Here is an 11,600-nt window from a genome sequence, read left to right as displayed (position 1 = left end):
CTCATTGATTTATTCTCTAAAACATGAAGTGCCCCTATTGTCACGCAAACCAACTCGGCCCAATGAACGTATGAGAGAGAATTATAAAAATTCCAAAAGTTTCTGGTCTTACACATCGTGTCTAATGAATAAGGCAAAAGACATCAAACACGTCTTGAGCCTATGCGGGCTTTGGTTGTTGCTCTGTTCTCCCCGTTTGAGGTTTTATGGATATTTTTTTCGAAAAAAAAAAAAAACAGAACTCTGAAGACGTTTGTGGAAAAGTCAGACCGAAAAAAAATTTGTGAAAAATGAAAAAGATAACAAATCAAACCTTCCTGTTTTTACCCGTCCATTGTTCGATCAGAGCTTTCAAACTTGTGTATGAACGTATGTCTATGGAAGGTGAGAAAAATTTAAAAACTTTGTTATAGTCTAATAATTGGGGAGAAAGCAAATTCACTTCTACAAGGCACCACACAAAATTGCCTAGAGAGAAAGAGAGATAAAGCATCATGCATATTAGATTTTTAAAACTGAAGTACCTGAAATGGACAAGTACGGGAATGAAGTCGATCTTCTCATTACAAGATCAAATTTGGAAACAAAAACAATGAATAAACAAATGTCTTGATTTCTATATGCACATTCAACCATTTGCATGTGCAAATTTAATACTCGATTACTTAACAATGTTGATAAATCCACACATGCAATATACATGTTCTAATCATGATGAGAACTGGCTGGCTGTGCTTTGTCATGGTGGAATCTCACAACAAGGCATGTTATATTGTCTGCACTACCACGGGAAAATGCAAGCCCCGTTAACTTCCGAGCTGCCGCCTCCGGTTCTTCTTCTGCTCGGGCAAGTGAAACAGCATCCTGACACGATGCAAAAATAAATAAGCAGGAAACTCTGGTTCAACCAGAAACCCAAAAAGTGACACTCGATGCCAAAAGAACACAATCTTATCATTGCAACAAGCAATGGCAAGACACCTGTTTGGCTACACCTGTTTTGCGTCTTGCATGTATGTGTGAATGTGAAATAGCGGGGTTGGGGAGGGGGTTACCTCATTTGGTACTACATCCCATAGCCCATCACTAGCAAGCACAAGCAATTCAAATTCTTCATCTATGTTTTGGTCCTAAAAAGAAAGAGAGTAATGAAGATTTAATTTATTTAGCTTGCAATCTATGGAAACTATATACATATACAAATAATTAAATAAATTCAAACAAGAATACCAATGAGATTATTCAAAGATCACCTGGATCTCAGGCTCTGCCACAACAAATTGCTTCAACATGCGGTTGCCAAAAGCCCGAGACATGGCCAACACACCTCCTACTCTCCAAGTGCCTGAGGACATAACATAAAAACATGTGGACAAGACCCATCGGATTGTCAATCATGATTTATCATAATGCAATAAAAGAATAAAGTTTGTAACTCTATAGCTCTGCTAATGTTTGCATCCTTTGGATGGCCTGAAAAGATGAAGAAATTTGGAATCCCATAAATCAAAGTATGATAGTGCACCACATGAGCACATGGTGAGAAGCAAGTGATACCTGAGTAACACATTGTGTGCTGCTATAGATTTATCATGACAGCAAAGATACAGAGAAATATGTAGTTTGCTTCAATTAGAGAGGTTTATTCAAGAGTCTTACCTGCCCACATTACAACACCCCCAGCACTTTCAATTCTCTTCCTCTCATCACTTCGATTTGGTTTATGATCCTCTGAGAGAGGAATTGCTGTCCAAAAGGGGGAAAAACAACTACTTTCAGAAATCCAGGATACAACACTCCATAACTCTCAACACTCGTTCAATGACCATTACAAAGGAACAATTTTTTTAAAATATCAGCTGGCACCAAATTAACACATTCTCACTTTGATTTGGTTTATGGTCCTCAGAGACAGGAATTAGTATCCAAAAGGGAAAAAAGAAAAACAGCTAATTTTAGAAATCCAGGCTATAACTCCTTAATTCTCACAACTCATTAATGAGCATTTCAAGGGAACCATTTTTGAAAAATATCTGGGCACAAACTTAAAGGGTATGTTAGAAATTAGCTGAAATCAAATTTATGCAATCTTGGGGATATCAAGCAACACACATAGGGATCAGATAATAAAATGTTTTTTGGAAATGAACAACCTTTCAGAAGGACACTAGTAGAACTCTTGTAGTCATCTATATGAGTATATCCTTAAAACATTTTCAGCATATTGAAGTAAGAACACATCCACTTTTAACCACATTTAAATTACTCATGATGCAATTAATACCTTTGCCCGCCTTTGATATTACTGTACGTGAATCTCCAACATTGGCAACATATAGATGGTTACCAACCAATACTGCTGTTGAAGCAGTAGAACCATCATCACGGTAAGTATCTCTTTCAGAATCCAAAAAATCTGCATCAGTCTGTTGATACGATTCACCTGCAAGCTCACCCAAGTTACCCAGCAGAACCAAACAAACCCATGTCACAGGGTGGAAAAGTGTTCCATGCAGGATCCCACAAAATGAAATGACAGACTTAAAACCATTTTATCTCTTTCCACCTGTCCTAAACAGACATGAAATTAAATATTTTCACCCATATGGGATCCTGCATCAGAACAAAGGATACACTACAATCATATCACCCTAATGCTTGCTGCACAAATTTGAGGCATCAAGGAACTTGGACGCACTGATAGCTAACTTAGTGTCTGTAATAAATTTTGGATGCTTCATGAGATTCTCAAACAAATGCTCCTTCAAATATTCAGCTGCACGAGAGCCACCGTGACCTGTCAGGACACACAAAATAATTAATACGGTTTGCAAAAGGTTCATAGACAAAGTACTAATAGTCATTATCTTTGATTGAAATGTCAGAACAAGCAGATCTTAGGGATAAGTTCAAAATTGTTTGGCAGAACCCTCAGAAATATGCAACCAAATATCAACTTTCTCCATGATTAAAATTAAATGCTATAGAGTTTCCTTTCCTTGGACAGTTGCCACATGGCATCTAAAGAAGCAACTGCCATCAGAGTTAGCGAGCCTTTTGCCACTGCAATTTCCTAAGGGTGAGCGGCCATGTGGCTTTAACTATGTTTGAAAAACTTAAGTTCATTCCACATGTCCGAAAACTGTGAATTTTTCAGTGGATACCATTTCACACACCTTGTAAGGAATGCTATGTAGCCCTATATTTAAGTAATCAGAAATTTTCTCTTACTCTAAAGTAAAGATGATAAAGAGAATCTAACCATCGAAAATTCCAAACAGGCAGACTGTTTGCCCATCAATTTTGGACATTTTAATATCATAGAAATCCTCCATGCTGGCTCTTTTTCCACGGAAACTTGAATAGCCACAACTCAGTTTTCCGCCTTCACTGTCAATGAGACAAAAAAGGAACATTAGTTCAATCTAAATCGTATTTCTTTGACAGCTAGCATTAGTTAAATCATTCAATATCTTTATTTGTTTATAAGATCATTCAATATCAGAATAATTCTACTTATGGTCGATAAATATACTAATTCTTTCGATAAACTTCACCAAAGAAAAAGAAGAAAAAAGACAAAAAGGGGGAGCCCATATAAACCTTTTCCATGCTCCACTAGTATATCCACCACCTTCATCTTTCTCCGGCAACAAATCAACAATGGATCCCCGTTTTTCCATCGTACCTGTATCAACCATCATCCTTAAACTCGTCCTAAATTCTCGGTTCCACGGATGCGCACGCATGCAATCTCCCCCAATATTATTCAAACGCACCCTTGTTTTTGTGACCGTTACAATATGCCCAGCTTGAACAATCACACTCCTTATGCAACTTTTGCATATCATCTAAATGGGCCCGTCTGGCCTTCAGCGCCAGATCTTCTGTAAATAACTGCCAAGAAAGAACATCAAAATCACTAAATGATACCAATGTAACTAAAAATATTCCTGTCTTCCATGATTCAAAGACAATGCGGGAGACAAGCAAAGAAATTAAAAACAAAAAACTTCGGATCACATAGACAGACATTATATCAACATACTTGATTACTTTATATTCCATCAATCAAAAAATTAAAAAAGAGAAAAAATATCAAAATATGAGAGACTAATTCTAAATTTAAAATTTAAACAGAAAGAAAAAGTGTTACATTGAAATCCGTCAAACACAAACTGCATCCTTCAATTCATATAAGATCCACACAAACAAATAAATAACCTTTTTTCTTTTTTTAATTACCAGTAGATTGAGCCTAGCTAGTAGCTACTATAAGTATATAACCACCTAGCATTATTGAGCATAGAGTTTATCTCAAAAGTCAAAACCAACAACAACGTGATGAAACATAATTATACATTTCCTGTTTCAATCACTTTCCCCAGCTTTCTCACAAACCAAACAGGAAAAAAAGAATTTAAGAAATCAAGCTCGCTAACAGCCGAGCACATACGCACGCACGGACAATCAAAAAAAGATGAGGAGCTAAATTAGATCAAGTTTTGAGAGGAAATTAACGAAAAAATTCAAATGATTACGGAATTGTGGCCGGGAAGCTTCGAGTTTGTTTGAGCTCCGAGAGAGAGTCGGATCGGATCGGATAGAATATACCGGGCGCAAACAATATGGTTCGGGTTCAAGCAAGTGGAAAATCCGAATCTGAGAGTAAAGTGCTTCGAATCAGCTTCATGCGTGCATACATGTAGCTGAATACAATACCTTTTCTGATTCAAAAAACTGATAGAATCTGAAACCCTAGACAGAGAGATTCAAGAGGTGGATAAATAAAGTGAGAGAGAGAGAGAGAGAGAGAGAGAGAAGCGAAGTGGGGAGAGAGAGACAGAGATGGTGTTGTTGTGTAGCTCGGCACCGAAGAGAGGTGGCAACGTGGCGGCTTTCATGCATCCACTTTAGGAAAAATCTCGTGCATTCGCATCCATTTCAGAGTTTTTGAAGATACGACACGTGTTTGTTCTCTCATCTCTCTGCGTTTAATAGTTGGAGGTTTGTGTCGTTTTGGTGGGGTTCTGCGTACAATAATACTTGCTCACCTCAATTTGATGAACCTACCTCCAATACCTGTTATTATCCAATTTACTTGATAAGGTTGGTGCCTTTTTATTTTTTTGGAATGACTGATAAAGTTGATTAAAATTTCTGAAAATTTGAACAATGCTTGACCATGTATTATGGATCCCAATCCCACGGAGAATAACTTGCGTGGCCTGTGATAGAGGCAGGCTTGTGTAACGGAGGTGAGAGAAAGAGAGCATAAGGAGAGGAGAGAGAGAGAGAGAAAAAAAAAAAAAAATAGAGATAGAGAGAGATAGTAAGAAGGGGATACCAGCTCTGGTATCCCCTTTCAGATAAGTTCTTCTCCAATCCCATGTGAGAATGTGAGATAGAGTGCATTTGTGACCTAAAATAGGGCATAGCCATATAGGAGACGGATCGATCAAGCAAATTAACTTTCTCAAACAATGGATCCTTATTGCACCAAAAAAACACCTCAAATCATATATAATTTTTTTTTTTGGTAAACTGGGGCCCTTCAGACTTAAACAAACAAAGAACTAACTACTAACATAACGGCCTCTAATCATGCCAACAAAACAAATCATACATAATTTAATCTTTTCTTATTAAATACATAATTTGAATCTTATCATACTTTTGTGAAACATATATATTATTGATTTAATTTTTTCAGAAAAAAAGTTTATATGTATTTATGCAAGATCTATACAAATTTGTTTTATAACTACAATAACTCTATGGTATCATTTCTAACCACAAATTAGCTGTTAATCTAGTAAATTTAGTAATTCAAGTGTATAATGTTCCATAGTATTTGGTTTTGTGGGATGAAATATTTGAGTCATGGGTGAAGCATTGAAATATTTGATTCATACGTAATACATATGAATGAGAATATATATCTTGATCCTGTTAAGAGAAATCTCACATTGAAGATGTGAGGGACTTGCTAATGGCTTATAAGGGTTTGAGCTACTTCTCCCATTGTCAATTGGTTTTGGAATGGATGCCTATATTCCTTCATGGTATCAGAGCAGGTTATCCACGTGATGCGCGGGCCTTGCTAGTGGCTTATAAGAATTTAGGCTACTCCTCTCATTGCCAATTGATTTTGGAATTGATGCCTAGATTCATTCAGATCCAATCGAAATTCAAACTTCATATATAATATCTTTAAACTATGAATTTGAAAATTTGTATGTATGACAGCAACATTATGTGACCAATTTATATCCTAATCCTAGCTAAATTCTCATGTAGTATTTACTTTTTGAATCATATCCATTCATTAATAATTTAAAGTTGATTTTCATTATCCTTTGTAAAGAAAACACACTGTTGAGTAATTTTTATTTTCTAGGAATTGTTAAGATTTTCCTTGGTTATAACTTATATTAAAATTAATCAAATTTTTAACCTATTATAATCTTAACTAATTATTCCACCGGCCACTTCAACTTATTCTAGGATCAACTGCCAAGATTTTGAGAAATTATTTTGTATAACCGATATATTGACACGTGGTATAATCAGTCTATGTGTTATAATATGAGTGGATATATGTTATTAATATTATACCCTACTAATATAAACACATTGTCTAATAATACCCTTACATGTTGGATTGGTTATACCACATAACAGTATGTCGGTTATACCCTATAATTTTTCCAAGACTTGGACTTAGAATATGCCAAACCTGAAAGTACACGTACACTTGTTATTTTCGTTTTTCGTGGATTTTTTTTACAAGTTTGGTTGGGCCGTACATTTACCAAGTTTCCTTATTTATTTAATTAGCTTCAGTGTCAAGCGCCAACTCATTGCAGACCAATTAAAGTTGCATCATTTTATTTTTTATTTCACAATAATTTTCATCAATTTTTTTTGTTAATGATTGTATCCAATATGTAACTTCATGAATCATGCATTGATGCATAAGTTGTCACTTTCCCCTAGTTTTTGTTGGGCTCGCGGAGACTACGATATATTCTACTAATTTACTTGTAATTAGCACGAGACAAAGATGAACTTACATCACCATTAATATTTATTCAAAACCGTTAATTACATGCAAATATGGCAAACTCCATAAAAATATTGGACAATTAATTTAGAGCTGTTATTTTCATATGCATTATTATTGAGTGTGAATTGAAATTACAACAAATATTTCCCTGTCTTAATCCTAGCTGGAACAATGTGATAATTGGCTTAGTGGCTCTAAATAGGGTTAGTACGTGACATTGCAAAACCAACAAACTTCCTTCTTTTTATACTTTCACATCACCAAAAAATGCAATTAATATGATATATATATATAAGCATCAAATCTATTGAATCCCGTTGAAATCTTAAAAGAAAAAATTGCTACAATAATATTAAATGAGTTCACGTGTAGGGTCACTATCTAGTTGTTAAGGCTCTTGAGGAAACTAATTAATTGCACACCCCCAAAAATAACCCCACTCATATTTGAAAAGTGCTACGAATTATATTTTTTGTTTCTATTCTTAGATAATAAATGCAAGACTTGACATTAAAAATCAAGCAAAAAATTAAAAGAGAAAATATTAGAAAGATGATTTGAATTCGCTTGAAGCCTGCTAACACCATCAAAGTCCTCAACTATAAAAAGGACCACTACAAGCATGGGAGGAAAGAGAAGCACGTCAATCCAATCAAATTGTAAGCCCAAATTCATAAGCATATCGATTTGCCACCATATTCCATTCTTTGTCTACAAATGTGACATTTATTTAAGTGTTGAACATACTAGTTTTACAATTTATATTAAAAAGATAACTAATTAAAAATGACGTAAACAAACAGAAGATCGATCAACAGATCGATATGATCCGAATTAACTTGGAAGTGTTATAGCTAAAGGTTGGAATATGGACACTTTGTTGTCCACTCAGTAACATGAGTCACATGACATTTAGCAACAACGTACAACTCACAAGCAACTTCCGACCCAAATACATATCTAACTTAAATAAAACATATATATATGGCAGATGCATGTAGAATATGTCATGAATCATTTCTTCTTGGCAATGAACAAACCCCATTTCTGCTCGCCAGAGTTACACCGGATCAGCATTGCCTTCCATGCATCAACTATTTTATTATACTCCTCCTGTGTGAGTGAGTGCGTATTTCAATTAAAAAGGGTCAGATCGACGGAAGACTGAAATTAAGCATAGAGTAATTAATATATATATATATATAGATATATCATTGCAATATATGCAAAAAAGCACAGAATTGAGGAAGAAACGCACTTCAGAAAAGTCCTGAATGTATGCATCCTTGTCCTTCTCAACAGCATTCAACTCCCGCCGCGAAACTTTTATGAGCTAATGCACCAGAAAACAACTTGGTTTCAGATATCAGAATGCTCAGAGGCTCGAAGAAGTAAAAATTAATGTATGCAAAAGTACAAAGTTAACATATATATATAGCTAGCTTCTTTTCTTTTCTTTTTTGCAGATACCTGCTCAGAACGATCCTCAGCAATGACCTCATCAAAACCAGCATCCTTGAGCATCTGGTGTTAATTAGTATAATAAACATACAATTAAGTATAATTCTGTGTCAGTTAAGGAAATATTTATGAATGAATTGTTTTAAAAGCAATATTGTTCAGATGCAGAATTGCAAGCATATGTTATATACCTGACCATATGCTTTTAAATCGATGAGGTTATAATTTCTTTGCTTAATACACTCAGCAAACTCTGTCGTTAGAGTTCCAGTAGTCCTACAGTAATCACTGATGAGAACTTTACCTCCTGGCTTCAACCATTTGTAGAAGGATCGGAGTAAAGCAGCCTTGTCCTGCAACTGTTCAAAAATGAATTAATCAAGAGTTTCATCGGTCAGTTTGGCGCGCAATTAATCCATTACAACATTAATTATTCTCGAAACCTTTCGGGTCTCCATATCTTAACTACTGGAGGGTCATGATTATACAAATTCTTTCAAAAGTTTCATGTGGGTTGGGGGTGCTAGGGCTATCTCAGGCTAACATATAGCTCCGCCGTGCCCCTAGACAAAAGAATTGGGGTTCTTACTTGAACGTATAAAATGGTGTCACGGCTGTATATGACATCAAAGGTGTGTCCAGGATATGTTTTTTTGGTGCAATCAGCAACTTCAAATTCGACAGCGCATTTGAGTCCAATGCCACGTTCAAGAGCCAAGGAAATCATATTGGCAGAGAGGTCAATGCCAACAACCTCCACATCAAAGTTTGTGGCCATATAAAAGTCACCTCCCCCAAGGCCACACCCAACATCTAGAACTTTCTGGCCAGGCTTAAGCTCCAGCATCTGCACCAATTCCTTAGTCGTTTCTGGTCAAAAGAGAAAGAAAGATAAAATTAATGAAGTTTCTTAATTTTTCAATAATGTATGAAATGATCGAGTACTTCTGCATGATCTTTGTTCAGTCCCAGAAAAAAAACATCAACTATATATTATAAGACATATGTTGGGAAAAATTAACAAAATGAGCAAAGGAAAATTAATTAATAATAATAACCAGTCATTAATTACCAATCCCTCCTGTGCTAATAAAACCTTGTCCAAAGACACGCTCATATAGTAATATGTCATTACGTTTAAACCGAACGTTATCTAAGAACTGCTGGAGCCCTGCTCCTGTATCAACCGTCAAATCCACCGACTTCTCCACCGTGTAGTTTTTCTGTATCTCACGCCGATCTGGTCCTACGTAACGAACAATTCATGACATGCAAATTAATTAAACAATATACAAAAATAACGTTAGAATATATTAATAAGCAAGACACAACGCAAATGCACCATAAATACCATTACCATTAGCAACAGCTAGCCTAGACCAAAACCGTAGTGTGGTGTGTGTGTGTGTGAGAGAGCCTGAGCTGAGAATTTGAAAGAGATTCGAGTTACTTAAAGACAAGTGTGAAGTTTCAAAGTAGCCCGCCCACGTTACGACACGTGTTTCTGAGTCATGTGGTGGATTCTGGACCAAATATGTAAATTTGACACTCAATTTTATTTAAAGTGTTAATTATGTTGGGACCCACCGGTGTGTGGAGTCAAAATTTCCTAAGTGTATATACTGCACATCTAAGAACGCCTTTGTTTGCTACTAGTGAGTTTGGCACAGAGAGATCAGATAGCTAGAAGAAAGCCAATGGATAGCATCATAAATTATAAAGTAGTTAGCAAACCTTGGAAGCACAAACATACCTGGGGCATGATTTAGAAAAATCACAATCATAAGACACAAAGGTTGAGCCAAGTACACTGTTGAGGAAGAAGAAATTTTTATTTTTTTATTAATAAAAAAGGTCCACTGAAAATAACTATCTGGAAATGGAAACAAACAAAACTAACTCTTCGATCCTTTTCTTTTGCACTGAAATAACCCAAATGCTTTGCCGGTATACTAAACCAACCTGCACTGTGTTTTAGAAATTTTTTACGTACCCATGAAAATAGAAAGTTTATATAAGTTCTGGATCATGGGAGGCTGAAACATGCCACTAGATGCACAAGAACCCATTTCAAACTTAAAAAAGAAAAGGTTATGCAAAACTTGTAAGGCACTCTCTTTCAACCCTCATTTAATTAATCCAAGTTATTTATACCACTCTGCTATGAAAGCAATGGCATGAGTACTGACATCGAACGTTTTCCTGAAAAAGGCATCATATGCCGCTCTCCCATCAAGAACAAAGGTGCCCTACCCCATTTGTGGATTGAAGAGTGGATATATCACAAACCTAAAACATCATCAATAACCTCAGTTGCTTAATTACAAGGACAGAGTGTAGACTAAAAATTGTGTTCCCGAATAGCCCAATCACGCTATGCTACATATAAAACATAATTAAAAAAAAACGATAAATGCATTTGTGATATATATATTCATGATTCTTAAGCTAATAATTACCAGAATGCAAGTTAAAAAATAACCAGAATTAATAAGCTAATTAAGACACAACGAAAATGCACCAAATATACCATTACCATTGGCAACAGCAGCAGCAGCAGCCGCCATTATTGTAGACCAAAATAGTAGTGTGGTGTGTGTGTGTGTGTGAGAGAGATCAGATCGAGAGCCTGAGATGAGAATTCGAAAGAGATATATGAAATTGATTTGCTTTGTAATATATTGGTGTTTGATTTTATAGACAAGTGGAGTTTCAAAGTGGCTCCCCCACATTGCGACGTCACGTGTACTGGGCGCCATGTGTTGGTACAATCCAGCCACACGATATGGATTCTAGACCTGCTGCATGCTAGACCAAATGTGTGAGTTTGGCACTCAAATGAAGTCTGCATGACACACAGGTGTCGACGCTCACTGCTACAGGTATCTACACTACACATGCACATCACGTGTCGCCCCAACACAACATTTACGTACGTCCATACATATCCTAAACTTGTTTGTAAGACCACATTCGTAAGTCTCCAACAATATGCTGACCTATAAAACGATGTCGTTTTGCTTCTTTCTCAATTACACGCCACTTTTCTCTCTCTCTTTTTTTTCTTTGC

General features: G+C 35.9%; 2 protein-coding genes across 3 annotated transcripts; both read right to left on the bottom strand.

The window, feature by feature from the left end:
* Positions 1-475: 475 nt before the first annotated feature.
* Positions 476-4,994, bottom strand: LOC147289279 (Protein phosphatase 2C family protein). Of its 2 annotated transcripts, none has more exons than XM_086235344.1 (9): positions 4,542-4,994; positions 3,604-3,887; positions 3,263-3,390; positions 2,699-2,797; positions 2,285-2,443; positions 1,660-1,746; positions 1,254-1,345; positions 1,056-1,130; positions 476-864 (listed from the first exon to the last, which is right to left on the bottom strand). In XM_086235344.1, the coding sequence occupies exons 2-9, from the start codon at positions 3,849-3,851 to the stop codon at positions 706-708; spliced, it is 1,047 nt and encodes a 348-aa protein (XP_086091470.1). In that variant the 5' UTR covers positions 3,852-3,887; positions 4,542-4,994; the 3' UTR covers positions 476-705. The 2 variants fall into 2 exon arrangements, with proteins under 2 accessions (XP_086091470.1, XP_086091469.1); XM_086235343.1 differs by having other exon boundaries at positions 3,604-3,897; positions 4,542-4,990.
* A 2,949-nt stretch (positions 4,995-7,943) lies between these two features.
* LOC147289278 (phosphoethanolamine N-methyltransferase 3-like) lies at positions 7,944-11,097 on the bottom strand. Its single transcript, XM_086234782.1, has 7 exons — positions 11,067-11,097; positions 9,603-9,776; positions 9,120-9,400; positions 8,722-8,883; positions 8,540-8,593; positions 8,328-8,402; positions 7,944-8,182 (listed from the first exon to the last, which is right to left on the bottom strand). The coding sequence occupies exons 1-7, from the start codon at positions 11,095-11,097 to the stop codon at positions 8,084-8,086; spliced, it is 876 nt and encodes a 291-aa protein (XP_086090908.1). The 3' UTR covers positions 7,944-8,083.
* Positions 11,098-11,600: the final 503 nt, after the last annotated feature.

This window comes from Dryas octopetala, chromosome 3 (genome assembly GCF_963921425.1).
Source record: "Dryas octopetala chromosome 3, drDryOcto1.1, whole genome shotgun sequence".
Lineage (NCBI taxonomy): Eukaryota > Viridiplantae > Streptophyta > Magnoliopsida > Rosales > Rosaceae > Dryas > Dryas octopetala.
This window is presented reverse-complemented; position numbering and strand designations above follow the sequence as displayed.